At 38.9% G+C, this 20,170-nt stretch overlaps 1 protein-coding gene across 5 annotated transcripts; it reads right to left on the bottom strand.

The window, feature by feature from the left end:
* Window positions 1-23: 23 nt before the first annotated feature.
* Window positions 24-19,268, bottom strand: LOC135583804 (uncharacterized). 5 transcript variants are annotated; one of them, XM_065148843.1, is made up of 18 exons: window positions 18,912-19,268; window positions 15,535-16,564; window positions 14,535-15,429; window positions 14,151-14,423; window positions 12,798-12,938; window positions 10,819-11,207; window positions 10,282-10,709; window positions 10,151-10,203; window positions 9,968-10,075; window positions 8,272-9,885; window positions 8,072-8,190; window positions 7,153-7,258; window positions 6,664-6,844; window positions 4,598-4,665; window positions 1,737-1,855; window positions 728-1,594; window positions 361-463; window positions 24-277 (listed from the first exon to the last, which is right to left on the bottom strand). In XM_065148843.1, the coding sequence occupies exons 2-18, from the start codon at window positions 16,552-16,554 to the stop codon at window positions 261-263; spliced, it is 6,501 nt and encodes a 2,166-aa protein (XP_065004915.1). In that variant the 5' UTR covers window positions 16,555-16,564; window positions 18,912-19,268; the 3' UTR covers window positions 24-260. The 5 variants fall into 5 exon arrangements, with proteins under 5 accessions (XP_065004915.1, XP_065004913.1, XP_065004914.1 ...); XM_065148841.1 differs by having other exon boundaries at window positions 14,535-16,564; XM_065148842.1 differs by having other exon boundaries at window positions 8,072-8,169; window positions 14,535-16,564.
* Window positions 19,269-20,170: the final 902 nt, after the last annotated feature.

Below are 20,170 nucleotides of genomic sequence, written 5' to 3'. Positions count from 1 at the left end.
GAGTCAGATTGATGTATTTAGGCTCAAGACAAAGAAAGACTGCAACTTTGCACCCGTAACATTTTACACCTAATCATCTGATTACGAGATTTTTTTTTACACCGTCTGTCTGTCGTCTGAGAACAAATCTTGTGTCCCAATCCTTCGGATTGTATATGTACATGATGACGCCTACAGACAATACCTTCACTGTCAAGCTGGCTGGACAGGCAACGCAAACTCGCATTACGTCGTCGTTACATCGTAACGGTGCCCTCCAATCATCCATGACTCTGACCTGTTGCATCATGTAAAGTGAGACGGTTCTCGGTCCGTATAATGAAGGATAATGTATTTTCTATTTTATTAAAAAAAGCTTACCTCTAGCAGTCAATACACCCCGATGCAACGGCTTGCCACCTCTTTCCTGTGAAACACCAGGACCCTTGGCTACAATCAGAGAACTTTGCAAACCTTCCAGTAACTGTATACAACAACACGATTAAATTCTGATAATCAGAACCTCTGGACATGAAGGATTAATGAACTGTTTTCAAAAACAAATCCCAAGACTTGCAAGTGCTACGAGCATGCTGCTTTCTCTCGATTCTCATGGACAAATATACAAATGCCACACAAGTTCGATCCTCAATGATGGCAATACTTTTCAGAAGGCAAAAAAAGGAATAAAGCAGCAAAACAAATTCTACAAGCATGATACAGAAAACAAAGTCTCAAGAAAGCTTACTCTTGATGTTGGCTGAATCCTACGATTGGATCTCCTGGGTTCAATAACATCAGCAGATCTTGTTCCTGGATTTTCAGAATCCTTAACTTCAGATCTGGAAAATTCATCCACGGTAGATAAAACCCTTCTTTTCTCCTCCATCTCAGCCACAACAGTAGTGGATTTCTTCTTAGACGATGGAATGCCAGGTACAGACTGCACAGAAGACTCTATCACTGCCGTATCTACTTTTTCAAGAACGTGTGGAAAAGAACCAGTTTCCATTGAGCTATGTTTCTCTTCATTACTAGACGTGGTTACAAGACTGCTTTCTCCCCCATTTAAGACAGACATAGCGGTGACAGATTTATCCGTCTCCACGGTACTGCTAGCCTGAACATTCTGAGACCTCAAGGCTTTCGGGGCCCTAGTGTTCAGGTTGGTGACTCGTCTTCCTTTTACATCAACTTTTGAAGTATTCCTCCATAACTGGGATGCTTGTGGCATCAAATATTTTGCAAACTTTATAGAGTCACTCCTTTCTGTTGACTTTTCAGGCTTATCTGTGTTGTAGTGTTTGCTTACTTCCATGAATTTTCTTTTCTTTCCAGGCTTAGGAACACCAAATACCACCTTAGATCCATCTTTCTGAAGGCCAGCTCGTCTTACCTTAAGTGCATTGGCGTTTTTATCCTCACCCAGGTTCTTTCCAACAGCAAATGTTTCATACCTTTCTGACAAATTAGGTGGCCCTGACTCCTCAAGCTTCCTTGAATCATCTGCACAAATATTTTTTGACACAGTCCCCGTTCCTTCCTCACCTATTTCTGACTTATTTTTGGAATCTAGTCGGCCTAGTTTTTGTCGTTTCTCATGTGGTGTGTCAACCTAATTGACATCATGGCATATAAAAATCAAAGTTGTATAAAAATGACATCATAATGCAAAAGATCAACCACATGGAATGATGATGTTTAGCCGAGAGGAAAAAGAAAAATAAAGGTTCCCTAAGAAAGGTTAGAGAAAAGACCTCATAGGGTTCTAGGGTAACTCTTTCTTTTGCCCGAGACCATTCTACCCATCGGCCATCCTTCCAGATAAGTGATGGTCGTAGATTCCAAGCTCTAACAATTGAAGAATTGCCACCAGCTGTAAACAGTGATAAGCAAATTTTGAATGGTCAATTCACAGAGAACAAAAAACACAAAAATTGGTAAGTGAATGATTTTTAACATATTCTAGATCTGAATTTCGTTAAAAACAGTGAAAAAAGGGATTGCACCTAACATGTAAACAGCTGAATATCGGTAAAAACAGTGACAAAAAAAAGACTAATTGCACTTAACATGATAAATATAGATGGTTATAAAGCACAATTTCGTAACTCAAATGAGTGATGTTATAGATAAACCTTCAGGTAAACAGGATTTTCCATCATGCTCATCCACATAGTGAACACAACAGAGAGAGAAACATACAAGTCCTGAACCCAATGATTTAAAAAGCGTTAGGCGCCAAAAGGCACTAAGGTCCAAAAGTGCCCGAGACGTTAGGCGCTCGCCCGAGCGAAACGAGATGCTAAAATATAAAAATATATAATATAATTAATAAATATAATTATTTAAATAAAAAAGTATACTATTAAATAAATAAAAATTAATAATATTAAAATAAAAATAATATATTATTAATATAATAAATAAAAATACTATTGTTAGTATACTATTAATATACTGTTAACAGTATAGTGAGAAGAGTGTGAGAAGACCGAGGCTGCTGAGGCAACGGCAACGGTAGCAGGCGACAGCCGTAGCTGGAGTGGGAGCAGCGAGCGACAGCGGGAGTGGGAGCGGTGACAACAACGGCGAGCAACGATTATGGTAGCGGCGAGTAGCGATAGCAGTGGCGAGCAACAGCAGTGGCAGCGGCAGCGGCAGCGGCAACGGAGAAGAAATCTCGACGGCAAAATCGCGAGTGTTAGGGTTGGGGAAGTCGGGGAAATCGTGAGAGGAAGCCTGATATCGATGATTTAGTTAGTTCGATTGAACCAACTAAAGCATCGGAGACCAACCAGACCTAAAAGTCTGGTTCGGTCGCCTGGTTTAACCCAAGCGCTCGCCCGAAGCGCCCGGCACCTGGGCTCGGGCGAGTGCCCAAGTGGCGCCTATTTGAAGCGAGGCACCTGGACATGAAGCGAGGCGCTCGGGCCTCGCCTCGCCTCGCCCGAGCGCCTATTGAAATCACTGCCTAAACCCACCTGGATATTATCCCATGCACACTAAGGGCAACACATTCACATTTAAGCATCTAAATTCAAGTATGATGGCATAATGGACCAACAGAAATCTATGTGAAATGCTAATTCACTATATATAGCATTTGTGATGTCTTCCTTCTTGCAAAGCTGGCCAAAGATTCTATTCAAGTCTTATGGTTTACCAAAAAAGGCTTTCATCCACCATGAATCATGATATATTAATCAATTCATGTCTATAAGTCAAAAAAGAACTTTTCGAGTAAAACATTGTTGTTTGTCCTCAACCAACTTATCCTGATGCTATAGAAAGAGCCAGAGGGGCAACCAGATCATGGTTACAAAGGTACATGTCCAAGAAATTCCTCTTCCCAGGCAATCAGCTACTTGACTGGAATCAGACTAATGTGTCCAAGAGATGTAATCCTGACTTCTCCTAATAAAGGAGAGCTTGGGAGTTGGGATTAGGAATGCAATGGTAGTTATTGCAGTTAGTGACACAAATTTACAAATCAATTGATTCCCCACAAATTCTTTTTTTTTCATTTCTTATTATTTCCTGTACATATCATAGATTCCTCTCAAATTCTGCTAAACCCAACGTGCCTGTTTTCTCAGAGTTTGCCTGATAATTGGCTTTGATCATACTGATAGGCTTGGATCCACATTCCTGGTGTGGCTACTAAAGCTGGAAATGGATGTAGGTGGGATAAGAGAATGATGAAGAAGAGGAAAAAGATATCAAGACAGATACATTCACATTGATTAGACCTTACTCCATGATCATCTTTTCAACAAAATCACATACCACATATGTTTCAACGACTTAGTATACCTCTTTTGTACAACTATTCTTCTCTATGTTTTTATCCTATCTTTACATTTTTTTTGGGTTTATTTTGATAGAAACTTCAGTCTAAGGATCCAACCCTGCCCCTTAAGCAGAGGGACACCACTAGCATGTTACACACACTGGGCTGTATCTTGTCAAGCCATACTACATATTTTTTAATAAAAAAATCATTACATTCATGGCATACATGACGCTTACACGTGGACTCAAGCCTACGATCTATCCCTTGTACAACAATGTAATAACTGATCAAATGTCTTAACAAAGACAAGCCATACTACATATTAAGATCAAATAAAACATAGATATATACAAAAATTAGTCAATGCCTTTTTTAACTCACAAGGATTATAAATATCCTCTGGCAGCATAAGGCACATGCTCATGCAGAAGCCCAATAAGCAACTGAAGGGTAAAACAGTAAATATGCAGGAATCTTTGATTGGAAAAAAAAACTGAAATACCCCATGGAGACTTAGAAAACTGTTTCCTATAAACACATTTCATATATTGACATGAACAGTTTAACAGGTGCCTAAATCATTATGCCTTTCATTTCAGGCACCAAGTTGATACTAGAATATAACAGAGATGATGGCTGCACATAATAACATGTGCAGCCGCACCTGGTCCCAAAAGCATGTGCAGAAAACAAACCTCAGAAAATGGAAAAAAAAAAATGCAATACCATCATCTCTAAAAAAGAAAATAATAAGAAAACCCACAAATAAAGGGAGAAGAAGAGAAAAAGAAAACGATAGCTGAATGATGTCATAGAACATACCTGGAAAATGGACAGTTAACTTGGTTTCATCATCTTGATTCTTCTCAGTGACAATGCCTTCCCACCAACTGAGAATATAAGAAGCACATACTTAGTTTACGGTTGTCATATAATCTGTTAAGCCAAAGTAGAAGTAGGGAAATGTCTCAAATCATTGCAATCTCTCATTCGTGAGAAAAATTAAGCATAGAGAAAAGGAAGCATAAGAAAGACACAAGCAAAAGAGAAGCAAGTTGCAGCTGCAGAGATAAGTAATTTCTGGCCTCATGAGGAAGATTACACAGAGTCAAGAGATAAACCTAAGAAAAAAATCCCTCTCCCACCAGCTACTAGAAAAAAAATCCTGAAGCACATAATGAGTAAGAATCTCTTATTTAAGGAGCACCCTAGTGCACACAGCTACAACCACCATGTCAAGGGGGATGGGATTAAGATGTACGTAGCCTGGGGAAGTTAATTCCTCGCGAAAAGCATGACACCCAAGACACAATAAAGCAACCGTACAATAAACCAAGGCCCTCTAAGGAAATCTCAAATACCAACAGGTAACATATGGTCGTCAAGGATGCAAATTAATTGGGGAGACTGCTAATCCAAGAAAGAAAAAAATGTATAAGAATCAAAATTTTGGAAAAATTAAATAAAAAATATTAAGCCAAGTGTTGTATATCAGTTACTCAAAAGACAAAACAGCATTTCTACACAGATGTTGGATCCAAATTTTTTGTCTATGAACTTTGGGGAGAAGGGTTACTAAAGGAGCCGAATCAATTATATTCAACCACAAATTAGAGATAGATCAAAGCCTGTAAATAATCAGATGAAAAAGGTAATAAAGAAGAAAGAATTTAAGATGGCTACCATAGAAACAATATTATATGCTAAATCACAGAATTAGTATACAATGTTTTGGATATATATATAAGCGGTCATCGAAATAGTATTAATTATACCACAAGGCAAAAGCAGGCGTTTTTATCCTTTTATTTTTGCAACAGTCATTATGTGGTTTTTGATTTCATGTCCTTCACCTGTCCAAATATAAATTTTGGCTCCATGCACTAACACACACTTTTCCCTAGGCAATCAATGCCACTAGTTTCTTTGAGACTTTTCAGATAAACAGAAGACTGTAGTTTCTTTTATTTTTGCAACAGTCATTATGTGGTATTTTATTCCATGTCCTTCACCTGTCCAAATATAAATTTTGATTCCATGCCCTAACACACACTTTGCCCTAGGCAAGCAATGCCACTAGTTTCTTTGAGACTTTTCAGATAAACAGAAGACTGCAGTTTCTTTTGTTTTTGCAACTGTCATTATGTGGTTTTTGATTCCATGGCCTTCACCTGTCCAAATATAAATTTGATTCCATGCCCTAACACACACTTTTCCCTAGGAAATCAATGCCACTAGTTTCTTTAAGACTTCTCAGATAAACGGAAGACTGTAGTTTCTCTCTTCCCCCTTGTTGTCTGTTGTTTGGATATTTTGACATAGTAAATTGCATCTTTTGATTTATAAATATGACTCTTTATTTTCTTCTATTTGCCATTAGTATACTCCAGAGACTTTTGTGCACCCCATGCTCTATATATATCCTATTTTTCACTCTAAATGCTGCTAGATCATTGACACAAGGCAACATAGGCCTCCTCCTTTGGCACCTCTTGATCATTAATTTTGACAAAGGCTTTTGTCTTTGATGCCATATAACTTATGCCGTACATAGCATCTAAAACTTGCCACATGCTTCTACCTTAAACCGATACCTAGTCTGGCATGCCATCAACAAATAGCACATACCGAACTCAATCAGTGCATGCATAGTAACTCACTTATGATTAATGAAACTAAGAACTTGGTAAAAATGTCCAACAAACAAATTTCAGTCACGGCATATTGAGGTTATGTATGATGGTAATAGAATCCAATGGAGTGAAGTAGAGAACAAGTAAACAGAAGATGAGACATAAGGTCATCTGTATAAAATGATCTCTTCAGGCAACTCTAGTTTAACAAATAAATCATTCAAAAATACCAAAAGGTACATAAAGCAGTCTTACCCATCACGTATAAAAGCATCTACCCTATCTCCAATCGCCCAAGTGAAATTGCCTACAGCTTCTCTACGTCGCTTCCTTGTTCCTTCAGATTTGGCTACAATAACAGGATGACCCACACGTATTCTAGGAGGTTGATCACTTTTGGATTCAAGTGGTATCCATTCCTTAAGCTTGTCATTGACTGCATAATGTGAAAAAGTTACTAGAACATATCAATCAATATATGGCATTTAAAGGGACGAGCTTCACATGTTGTGAGAGGTTTATCACTTTCAAGCTACATTTCCATCCACTTCTTAAGCTAGCCAAAGTCTACATAGTATAAACAACACCATACAATAATGAGTTTCTCAAGTACAACAAGTAACCAACTTGCAACAGCCAAAATTCAAAACATATAAATTGAATGACTTAATAGACCAGAATTAGACACTAAAAATTAATATTGTATCAGTGGGTAGTTCAATTACAGGATTAACCATCTTTTACCTTCATCAGAAAGACCATCATAGCACACATATGCTTTACCGTCTTTGAGATCAAGAACCCGTGCAGAAAACCAAGCTCCTCTAAGACCATCTCCATCAGCTACAACCTGGGAAAACATTGTGTTAGAAAATCTAAATTAAACCCCCAAGGAGAAAATTACAAGGACCAGAAACATTAAGTATTGTTGTTAAAAAGAGCAATTCAATCATAAAGTAGGCTAGAGCAAAGTAAAAAAAATCAAACAAAAAAATACTAGCAATCTAACGTTACTAACAAGGTTCCGTAGATGCAGGCACTGTCACTTAATCTTGTTTAAATTGTTGTGCCACCGAGCCCTTATGTATACACTGAGGACACTAGACCCGATCAACGGGCTGGTCACTTAGCAGGCACACAATCATCCTACCAAGAAATCTCACATTATATGGCTGATTCTGAATACATAAAGGCAAGTTCACCCACTTAACATTCCCTTTTGCCCTATGAAATTAACAATGCAATCTATTATTGAGTCCTTTACAACTAAATATCAATGTCTTTCATCATAAGCAGAGTTTCTCATAATCAATAACCTAGGACTAGAATATTTGCATTAGCTCTCATACAAAGGTGATGATTATTAATAAAATAAAACTTTTTAATTTCTTTTGTGAATTTATCGATCTTCTGGCTTCCTTATGTACTTAGAAGTTAACATTGATCCTTAATCCTTTACCTAGAGAATCCACCAATTTGGACACCAAGTTTTAGCCAAAAACACTAAATCAATATCAATACAAGTTTTGTACTTGATATTTAAATTCAAAATATTTTTAAAAAATAAAAAAAATATGAAGTTTTACATTTGATATAGAGAACACTAAAAACTCAAAAGTATTTGCAGAAAGGAAGAATAATAATTTCCTACGCAAAATTGTACCTCAACAAGCGAACCTTTCTGAATACTACTTCCTTGCATAGCATCTCTTGCAGCTCCATCAGTTGGAACAAATCTTGATTCATCTTGTAATTCGCATTCTGACAGGGTAAGATAACCCACTATATTGATGAAATTAGATAAATACACAGACTGCATCCAAATACATCAGCACTTGTTAAACAATTGCAAGCTGCACTTACCTTCAGAATTTTCTTCCAATAACAAGGACTTCTTATTGTTGGGAGGCATTTCTTCCACAATAGAAACTTTTTGTCCCTCATTACAGGTCAATGGTTGCTTGATTGAATTTCTTGTATTTACCTCACGATCAACAGTCAAATCTAAAGCCAGATTCTCCCCAGCATGCACACCATTTGTTTCAATCCCCTTTTTTATAGCTGCACAACGAATGTTCCAATGACCTTCAGGGCCTGCTTCTACTAATTCACTTATTGAGAATGGTAAGGGATCCCCCATGGCAATGATGGTTCCAGCTTGTGATACAGCCTCTGCAGCCATTTCTGCAGCTTTCAGTATGGCATCCAAGTTCTCTGCTCGCTTGATGGCAGCAGAAGCTGCTTCAACCCTCTTTCTGGTGGTCTCACGTGCCTCAGAAATTATTGAACAAGGACCACGGATCTTGTCCTTGCCCTTGGAGCTTGAAACAGGAGTTGATGTCAACAAGTTCTTTCCAACATCAAAGCTGATTTCAGAATTTTTAATAGTAATTCCTGTATTAGAAGAATTTAGAGCATCATCGGCCATCAATTTAGCCTGTAATGCAGCATCGGATGCAACCTTGGCAACTTCTGCAGCTGCCTTTGCAACAGAAGCTGCTGCAGCAGCTGCTGCAGCTGCAGAGGCAAGTTTCTGATCAACTTCTGATGCCAAGCCTAATTTTCTTTGGGCAACCATCTGCTCCCAAATAACTTGACCATGCCTGACAGCAGCCGCGGCATAAGCAGAAGCATTCTCAGCTTGAAGCTTTGAGTGCTCAATTTGAGTGCAGGTCTCTTTCGAGAAGGTGACCCTCTGCTGAGTGCGACCACTGCCTAATATTTGGTAATAAGGCATAGTTATGGGGTGAGTTGTAGCTGAAACTAGACCAGTAGATGTAACAGTGCTTAGAGAATTAGAAGACAAAGAAAGACCCACAGAATTAGGCAGATTATTAGTAGTAAAAGCTGCAGAAGCAGATTCTGCTTGAAGTTGAGAAACTGAAAATTTTGGCACAAGCTCCTCGGGTGCAGAAACCTTCTTCCTCTTTCTGGATTTCTCACTGACAAATGTGTTCTTAGCATTTACAGGAGTTGCTTCCCTATTTTGTGTCTCGAATGGCACAACTAATGCAGCAGACACATGGGCAGCATCCTGATTAGGCAGCAAGGTACCAGCGGAAGCGAGCTGCATGTTTGAGGCACAAGGTATAGAAGAGTCTCTAACAAGGGTTACTGGAGTTGCTTCAGAAACAAGCATTCCAGAATATTGTGAAGTGGAATCAACAGGTAAACTTTGCGATGAAAAAGACCACGAAGCAGGGTGAGGGCTCTGAGATAACCAAGGTGTAGAATTGGTCATGTATTGCTTGATCTGAGAAGTCTGGTATGGATGCATTGGAGATAGAGATTGACTGGATTCCAAGTGGATGCCTCTTGTGATATTGGAGTGTAAACCATCATTAGATGAACTCTGGAAAGCTGACTGCAAAGACACAGTGGAATTTTGTATTGCTGAACTTGGGACCTTGCAGTCCTTCCAGCCAGCAGGGGAATCAAGAACCTTGCCAGGAAGAGGGCTGCAGCTGATCCCTTGTTCTGTATTTATACACCAAGTATCAATTACCCTGAATAACTTCCTAATGTTAATGAATGGAATGCTCAATTAAAATCCATTCACCTGAATGATGATGCAAATGTGTGCCAGAACTAATGGATGATGACTTCAGGTTATAGAATCTTTCTGAAGATGCACGCCACGCTCGCTCCCATAAGCTCCTTCCTCCATCTTCATGAAAGCAGCCAATACAGTTTACATCAGATAAGAATGCATGACAACAATTTAACAATTATGTATACTAACCACTTCCTCCAAAGGCTGGTACCATACAAGCCTCATCTGGCAAGACACCTTGGCTGCACCAAGTAGATCAATTCATATTTTACTGGATTACATAATAGTTAAAAATCAAAGAAAAGGCAGCTGCAACTCACATCAGTGATCCATACACAAAAATCTGAGCACGCAATTGTACTTGCTGTAAATCTGTGAAAGGCTGGTGAAACTGGGCAGAAGGAGCTGATGTATTCAAATCAGGCAGATTAGATGTTTGAACACTTGGAAAACAGGATGGATTTGCAGTCTTAGTCTCAACAGAGAGACATTGCTGCATACCCTCCCTCTGGCTTTTGCTTCTTGTGGCTCTCTCAGGGACAGGCGAGGTACTACATGGGTTTCTTTTCCTACCTTTACCACGAAAATCATGTGACTTCTCTTTAGCATCTCCTTTTGAAATGCCTACCTTTTTAGTTGCCTGAGCAGAAACTTTACCACTTTTGTCTTCCACAATTGTCTTGCTGATGGTGCTAGTACTCTCATTTACAGCTTCACTCAGATACCCCTGTGAAGTCTCCGTAGAAATCTAAGTAACATATGATACATTTAGATTTAGTTGAAGGCCTTACCTGTCTTTAAGAAAATTATAAAACTAAAATATAATATATAATATTGAGAATGGTAATTGTAGTTACCTGCGGCTGTTCAAAGGACTGTGTATTGGAGAAAAGTGCCAAATCCTTGTTACTGTCTTTTTGGGAAAAATCTGCATCTGGCTGAACTACAAATGTGAAGTTGCCATCTTCTTCTGATGTTATGCTCACTTTAGAATCTTGAACAGTGAATTTTAAAATATCAGAATTTTTTGTTGAAGCAGAACCTGCATGATCTTGCAACGAACTATTGCTTTCTCTATGTTCCATTTTCTCCATAATAGATTGGTTGCAACTAATAACAGTTGGTGAACCACAATTTGGTTCAGATGAACTTAGATTACCACCATCAGGATCCAATAAGGACTCAAGATTACTTTCAGGCAAAGTGGATTGAGGATAGTTGTTTCTCTCGCTATTTAATGCAGCAACTGCAATGACATAAGTTGGTTACCTTCATATGAACTGGCTTTCATATTGTATCATGCAAACTAGAAGATACGATATCAACATGCATATAACAAGGACATCAATGATCTTAAAGGCTACAGCATGATGACATCTAACAGTTGAATTACTATTTTAAATATGCCCTCACTAACCTAACACAAACCATGTACAATCTTCACTAACGGATGATGAGATGAAACAGAACCTACTGAAAAGCATTATTTTAACAGATGACGTGCCAATGACCTATTGTAGGCAATACTATGTTAAATATGCCTCAGCTAGCCCAACACGAAGTCACAAACCAAATACAATCTTCACTAATGGATGTTAAGATGAAACAGAATGTAGCGAGTAAAGAAATCATTTTAACAAATGACATGTCGATGACCAAATGTAGACCATTTTATTTAATTAGTGTTAAGTATTCAGAATTAACATGTGCTACATATGGCTTCATGCAAATAAAATTTTAGAAAGCACTAGTTATTTAAAAAGCGTTAGGCGCCAAGGTCCCTAAATGCTCGAAGCGTTAGGTGCTCGCCCAAGCAAAGCAAGACGCTCTGAAATATAAAAATATAAAAATATATAATATAATTGATAAATATGATTATATAAATAAAAATATGACATTAAAGTATTAAACTATTGTTAACAGTAGTTAACGGGGGAGAAAAGAACTCTTAAGAGGGGGAGAAAAAGTCACTGACAATGGAACTTTCGGACGACAGTGGCAGCAGCGGAAGCCACTGACGACAGCAACGATAGCGACGACAACTGTGAACGATGACATAGTGGGCGAAGGAAGCTTCAAAGTTGTCCGTCAGTGGTAGAGGAAGCTACGGTCCTCTCCCTCGATGGTGGAAGGAGCTGCACACGGAACCAACGACAACGAAAAGAAGTTACGAACGAAGGCTAGGCAGTCGGACCTGCCCATCAATGACAGAGGAAGCCTCAATCCGCTGCGTCTGCAGTGGAGGTAGCGGCAAAAAGCGTCGTCGGCAAAGGCAAAAGCTGCGCTAGGGTTGATGGCTCGGGGTCGTGCGGGTGTGCGAGGGATGGCTTTGCGGGTAAGAAAGTGACTAGTTGGTTCAATAGACCAACTAGCTAATATTGAACCAAACCGAACTTAAAAGTATGGTTCGGTTGCTTCATTTGAGCCGAGAACTCACCTGAGCCGCCTGGCGGCTGGGTTCAAGCAAGCGCCCAGGTGGTGCCTCACTGAAGTGCACCGCCTGGTCCACCCTTGAGGCGCTCGATTCTCGCCTCGCCTCGCCCGAGCGCCTATTTAAACCACTGGATAGCACTCCATGTTTGCACACACATGAACAGTTTCTAAAGGAATATTCATGTGCATGTGTAAATATGGAGATTATCTGAAAAGTCGACAAAAATAACAAAATATTCTAACCCTCGTGTCCCAACCAATATAAGAATTTTGTTTTTTGTTATGCCCCACTGTACTTCTATCATAGTGTCGACAGAATAGTAAATGGACATTAAAAGTATGAAGTAAGCTAAAACAAGAAGGGAATAATGACTTGTAGAATCATCAAGGGAAGATGACTCACTTTCAGTTTCAGTATGTTTTGGTTTGTCACAATTGTTAGTTCGAACTAAATCAGTATCTTTCCCTTCTTTGCTTAGGCATGTAGCAAGAGAAGATACACCATCTGATGAACCTACCCATACCTCATCACTGTTGGCAGTTTCTGTTCAAAAGGAAACAGTAAATTTTGTAATCTCTACCTGTTTGCCAGGAAAAAGCAGCAGTTGAATATTCTTTGCAACAAATCATGACATATGTTCACCAGACACCTAATAACTAAATGGGAAAAGAAGATTTGCTTCATCACATGGAATTGCCAGAGTAATGAAAAGGTCCTCTCCCAATTTAATGTGAATGATCCTAATAAATTTGATGGTTTCCTTCTATGTACAACAGAACCTTGGGAATGAAGGTCCATACAAAAGACAAAAAAATCAGCACGCATGTACAGAAACGATGATGTAAAGCAGTTTCTGGCATTTGATAGCCAGTAGAAGCTAAATTTCCAAAAAGATTAAGCATGGTGGGTTAGATTTTTATTGTGTAAGAATCATGAACTGTCAAGACCGGCAAAAACTTGGCTGTTTTTGCCTGACCTGATACATTGGCATTGTTTATCACCTCAGGTAATGACAACTAGAAGCATGAGCTTCCAGCAATCCATTATTCCTTGTCATCGGACTGAATTTGGTAAAGTAAAACTTAAGGTTGCACCTAACCACAGTTTCCATAACTTTCCTAAATAGTCATGCCAAACAAGGTGACGATGATTGGGTAGAAATTTACATTTTTAAAAGCAAAATAACTTAAACTTTGTACAGTTGTTCACTTCATTCAGGTTATTGTCCCTTGGCCAAGAATTTTAACCCATTTAAGCGACATATGCTTTATATAACCTAAATGTTTTATCAAATCATAAGTGATGAAGTTTTGTGGGTAACACTAAGGAAATTCTGAAGATCAAAGTTCAAAATAGACCAAGACATACTGACAAATATTTACCAGCCTAACCAAGTACTGAATATCAAAATGTATAGCTAAAACTCGACACTTTTCTCTCATTTCACTTTTATTTTTTATTATTTTCTTCAATGGCACCAGGGGAATCGGTCAATATATCACATTTTTCTTATTTCATTTTTATTTTTTTATTATTTTACTCAATGGTACCAGGGGAATGGGTCAAAATATCACACAGTATATTAGTAATTGTACTGGACTAATAGATTACTAAAACCGATCGAACTACCACTCGAATCTTTACTCAATGTTATGGTAAATGTTTCAATTGAAAGTTAAATTCTGTTTAGAGTTAAGTATGGACTTGTACAATCTAAAAATTAGAAAATATCAAGCACATTAGCAGCCAAATTACCCAAGTTATCTGAAAAATTCTTCATTGAAGGGACATTGGCTTCTGAATCAGGCACCACAAATTGTTGTTTTGAAATCTGATTGTCCATGCTGCTCTTTGTAACTGATAAGGAAGAGGTGTTTACATTCTTCTCATCGCACTGAGATGCAGGTATAGATAATGGTGTCACTTCCTTCAGTTCTACAACTAATTCAACTTCAGAATGCAACCGCTGGAGAGTCATTGAATTGTCAGTAGAAGGCAATGTGAGACATCCTGAGTGCAGATCAGCAACTGCAATAACGCACAGGCACGTCAGTACCACTATCATAGAAACTGTGACATATATATTAGACTACAAGCAAAAAACATTATAAAGATATATATGAAAAATCCATGCATAACCTGCTTGGTCCATGATTGAATTTTTGTCTGATTCCATCACCATACCATTATTTTGAGTTTCAAATGAGGAAATTTCTGTATCCTCAGTAGCAGTGGAGCAGTCCTTAAGAGTTGTGCCACTTGAATCAATCAATTGTGCAGTGCTTTCCTTTTCCTCAGAATGAATTGTATTATCCTCATTATGTTCAGCAACCAAAGAACTTGTATCCAACTTATCATGAACAGGAGATGAGAGCTTATTTTCTGTGTCATCCACTAACGCAGCACAAGGTTCATTGAGTATAGCATGTCCTGGAGCATCCAACTTACCAGTGGGATTTTCAGAAATGGATTTCAAGCATTCATCTTCAGAACTTTCTTCTGTTGTAATGGATTTTTCAACAATAGATTTTAAGCATTCACCTTCTGCGCTCTTTTCTATTGGAATGGAGTCAGATTTCTTCGAAATTACTGTATCAATTTTACAGTCCTTATCACTATCAACTCCAGCTGTCCCTATTTCAGCTTTCATGGCAGTTACCTCAACTGCCATGTCTGATCTTCTCAATTCATTACAGTTGTTATCATTAATAACCGCCTTAGACGTGGCAAGGTCTCTTTCTTCTTCAAGAGCAATACTGTCTTTGGTCGCTGGAGCATGTGGGTTGACACCACCTTCTTCAGAAATATATTCATGTACATCATGTCTAAAATCTATCGGTCCTTCAGCTATATCACTTAGCTCACGAGTATTTTCAGTGTCAACTCCAACAGAGTTTCTCCCAACAATACCATCTTTTTCCATTGCTAAAGAAGGTACCTCCGTTGTGCAAGTTAAACTTTTGTCCCCTGCCATTGAGTCTTTGTTTGAAACCTGTACCTGGCAAGCAAAAGCTTCCAGCAGTCCACCAGAGTTCTGCATTAACACAGTGCTATTAGATATGTCATTTGACAACATTAGAGATTCTGCAGATGAAACCAATTCAGAAGAATCCTTAACATCACAAACATGATTCTTAACCTGGTCTTGAAAATGCTGATCGTTCACTTTGCAATCACCATACAGATTGTAACTTGTTTCATTCTGCTTATTTTCAGATTGCAGAGTTTCTGATCTCTTGCTTATGTCAACTACATAGCACTCTTCCATTTTTTGCTCAGAAAATAATGGGTTATCAAGCTGTTCAGTGATCATACCAGCATTAGCAGTGGATAAGCCTGAAATGTCATTTTGAATATTGTGAGAAACAAAATTTGAACTAACTTCGGTATCTTTGTTTACAGCAGAAGCACGATCATCGAGTGAACTACTCATCGTGGATGTATTATCCAATGGTTCCTTGCTCCGAACCACCTCAAGAAGCTCACTAGAAACTAAATATGCTTTAGATACATCACCAGATGATGAAATTAATCCTTCTTTAGCACTACATTGTGAGGCAACCACTTCTGCAACAGAGTGGAATCTTTGATCTGATGGACTTACAGCCAAACCAGCTTCTGATTTTTCATCAGTGGGAGTTTGAGAAGCAACTTCATGTTGCTCCACATTTTCATTTGACGCCAAAATACTGTTATGTAATTTATCAGTCAAAAGACCTGAATCAGTGTGTGTAATAGCATTTGTTGCACATATAGCAGAATCTTCAATTGCATGTATCTCTGCCTCTGTATTCATAATTTGTGGGCTTACCTTCTCATCCTTTTCAACTGATTTCACTAACATTTGCACAGATTCAGATGATGGAGCATTGGACCAATTAATGTCATGCCCGGAAAGGGAGCAAGTATGAGAGGCACTTGAACCAAATTCGATGGCACTGTTTCTGGGTGAAAACTCCTCAATCCAATTGTTTTCTTCACCTTGAATGCCAAGTAAAAGCCCTGTTTCTGCTAAACTGTCAAATCTTAGGTGAGTCTGGAAGTGATCGTCTATATCAAATTTTGGTGCATATGATTGTAAGCTTCGAGGAAACCCATCATTGTCCTCTCCAATTAGTTGAAAATTCTCATTCTGAAAATCATTATCATCACAATCCATGGATATAGCCCTGCAATGTTATAGGATATCTACATTATAAAAATCCAATGGTATCTTCACAAGATAGGATAAATTCTGAAGTAACAAATGTAATAACACAGTGAATGAGAAAAATAAGAGAAGAATAGTACATTTTTGAAGTAGAAACAACTGAATGCAAAACTTGAGATACTATCAATTGCTTCATTTTTATTCCAACAGAAAGTTGAAAGAGTGAACAGACAGACTTAGAAAAATAAAAAAGGTAAAATATCAGAACGTAAGAGAAGCCAAGTAACAAAAACAAAAGCCCAAACTGAGTGCTGATATAAATATAGCATGTTCCATCAGCATGTTGATCCAGAACCAACCATGTTATCTCAAACGCATCTAGTATCTCTCGGCAATATACAAAGACAAACCTTAAAACATATTAAAAGGGTCATGAATCCTTCAAATTGATTTCAGCAAATAATCTGTGATGCAAGAGCCATAGAGCCATAGCACAATGCACAAAGTGAACATGATGTTCTGAGGCTTAATTTCATAAAATATATCCTTTGCTACCATTGTAAATATCTAACCATCCTCACGGTCCTAATTTAGGATCCAACACAACATAATTAATTTAACATAGTACACAATTAAATGACTCTCCAGCATCTTCCTTCAGCCCAGATCACCTTATCTGACTCATGTCAGCAACAAAACCCCGGAAAGTTCATTTTCCACCATATCCTCATAACAACAGATACACATCAGGTGAGCTACAGTTAAGAATATAATTGTAGCTACAGTTAAAATTAATTGTACAGCGTACAGAGGCGACAGATCAATACAATGTCTGAAAGCAGCATTTGCTGCACCTGCAGTATGATGGCTGCAAGAATCAGCTTCATGTAAGATGTACTTTTTTTTTCACATAAAGTGTGAGATGTATTCTTCAGAGAAAGGATCTTGCCCCATATTAGGTACTAACTAGATACTAACCAAGAGCTTGTGACCATAAAAAAACATGATTTGGCATTTGTACATTTTTAAGGAAAATTTTTCTAAATAAGCAGTAACCACAATAAGAGGAAAACAGCATTTCATGATCTACCAGATTCTTAAAATTCCATAATCTGCTGTTTATGACTTAACAAGAATAACAAAAATAACAATAACAATGATAACAACAACAAGAAGAAATAGAAAGGAAAGAAGGAAAAAATCTGAAAAGTTCCTGCTCATTCTCAAGCTGCCAATGGGATCATCATGTGGCCTCAAATGGCACAAGCCTGACGCCAATGCAGCATTTGCATGCGCATAACTAACTTGAAACCATCTCAAAGCCATGGAAGAAAAAAGAAGACCAATAAGAGGCCAACAAGTCATAGCTGATGCCCAGATCAAAACCAGCCAGATAATGTTATTATATGTTCTCATTGGCACAAATTAGTATGATGTCACTAATTTAGTAACCCCCTCGCTGTGACTGTAATTTACTATAACCAGGCAAATAGCTGCAACAAAGGAATGTTGTCATGATCAATACATACAAATACGTTTCAGGTGACGAAAGGGTATGAATTCTCGCAGCATGAGAGTTCATCATGGGAAGATTACTAGCAAGCAGTATCTTGACTCTAAAAGATCAAGCATTCCATATGAATAGGTTTCAGGTCACATAAGGGTATAAATTCTCGCAACATGAGAATTCATCATGGTAAACATTACTCTAACCGAACAAGCATTACAATACCAATCATCTAAATTGCATAAACCCTATTAAATATCTTAACAACACCAACATGAAAACAAGTGCAGGTAGGGAAAGGAACAAAGCTATTCACTAAAATACCAACTTACTGAAGCAAAAACAGAAAGTATTAATAATAATATGGTTAAGCATTATCCTCCACCAAGCTCATAATAAAAAAATTTCCATGTTCACAACGACTCCTAACGTTCAACATATAAATGTTCTCTAAATAACCAAATCTATTTACATGACGAACAATTATATGCAACAAAAAAAAAAGTGGTCTCTTTAACCATCAACTGCGCAAACAGCCAACTTTTGCAAATAAATTCGCAAAATCGTAAACCACACTGATGACAGCACCGAAGAAAGCTCAAGAAACAAGGCTAACGTCTAAATTTAGCGATAAAGGCACCAACTTTCGAGAAAGAACAAAAAAGTGAACAAGATAAAAGTTCCCGCTACATAAAGCACATCAATGACCTAATTCTCAAACATGCCAACCCCAACGAATGAAAACCACAACCAAAACCTCCTTTCACACCAAACCCCAGCACATCAAAAGCGAACCAAAGCAGTAACGGAGCGCCGAGAAAGCAGCGGATGCCAACGAAGAGAAAATAAGCGAACGCACCAAATAAAGAGCGGCTAAGCTTCCACCACCCTCCATCCGAAGACGAAATCTCGCCCCTTCAGCGACCGGACCAGAAATCCCACGCAGATCCGTGGGCTCTCATCTGCGCCTAAAGATCACGATAACTATAACTCCTTCCGCCAGCAAGCCCTAGCTCCGAGGCATCCCGGCATGGCGGCGACACGGGCCACGAATTCTCCGGTGGATCGGAGGGTGCGAAGGCGAAGCGACAGGCGGAGTGGAAAACCAAAAGCCCCTCTTTCTTTTTTTTAATCCTCCTCTACTCTTCCTTCTTCCTCCTCGGGCACCCTATCCTGCGCTCACTGGCTCACACGCCCTGCGTTGGATTTGGTGTGTGGGTGTGTGGGGGGTGGGGGGGAAGCGGAGTTTATGACGAAGCCCTTTTCTGATGAGGATTCCCACCAAAATCTACTTTTCGACTGCTCTCTTCAAGTTCTCATCTCGACCGTCCGATTTTGAGGACCCCGCTAGTGCCAATGGACACCGATTTGGTCTTGTCGGATTGGGTCTGTAGAAAGGTTGGAGGGGATCCTGCGGCGAAGAGAGGCGGGGCTCCGGAAACGGTCATAAGATGGGCTCAGATTTACGGTGTTGCCCTCATTGACGAATCCATTAGCACGTGCGAGAGCGCGTCGTAAGAGAAGGACGACGGTTTCGTCGGCATGCGGATGGTGGGGCGGACACGTGTCGGGTTAGGATGCAAACTCCCTGCGTCCGAACCCATCCATCCCGCTTTTCTCTTTCTGATCTCAACCGTCCGCCAGCCTTCGAATACGGAACATAATATTTTGATCAGATAAGACGGACGGTCGAGATTAAAAGAGCAGGTGAGATGGAGCTTTCGTACCCGTTTTGACGATATTGGATCCGTGTTGGGAAGAGTCTGGCAGTATAAGGCCAATCGGTGAATCGATTCGATGGCGAGCAGAGGGAGTTATAAGTGATGGTGAGAGATTGGATCGGGTTCGGGTCAAGACGGGTCGGATTTTTTTTATCGTGATCCTTGAAAGACACAACTCACATTAACTTGTCAGGAAATAAGAACATGTGAGCAAACAGAAACAAACAGTAAAAGCTCTTAAGTTAGACAATTGTTAGATTTTTTTCTTATTTGTAATTAGTGCAACGTGCAAAATTTTGTCCCAATATTTATTGGACATTCTAATTTATTTGCATCTCCGGATAGGTTTGATGTCTCAATTTTGGTTGAATTGTATAGTTTTTTAAGTGAATTTTTA

This window comes from Musa acuminata, chromosome BXJ3-4 (assembly GCF_036884655.1).
Source record: "Musa acuminata AAA Group cultivar baxijiao chromosome BXJ3-4, Cavendish_Baxijiao_AAA, whole genome shotgun sequence".
NCBI lineage: Eukaryota > Viridiplantae > Streptophyta > Magnoliopsida > Zingiberales > Musaceae > Musa > Musa acuminata.
The sequence above is the reverse complement of the archived record's forward strand: the minus strand, read 5'-3'. Positions and strand labels throughout refer to the sequence as shown.

Coding starts and splice junctions, on each gene's coding strand:
- LOC135583804 (XM_065148841.1), bottom strand. CDS start 16,554: ATGGATTGTGATGATAATGATTTTCAGAATGAGAATTTTCAACTAATT. Junction 10,076..10,150: donor ACCAGCCTTTGGAGGAAGTG/GTTAGTATACAT, acceptor GCTTTCATGAAG/ATGGAGGAAGGAGCTTATGG. Junction 1,595..1,736: donor TTACCCTAGAACCCTATGAG/GTCTTTTCTCTA, acceptor GATGTCAATTAG/GTTGACACACCACATGAGAA.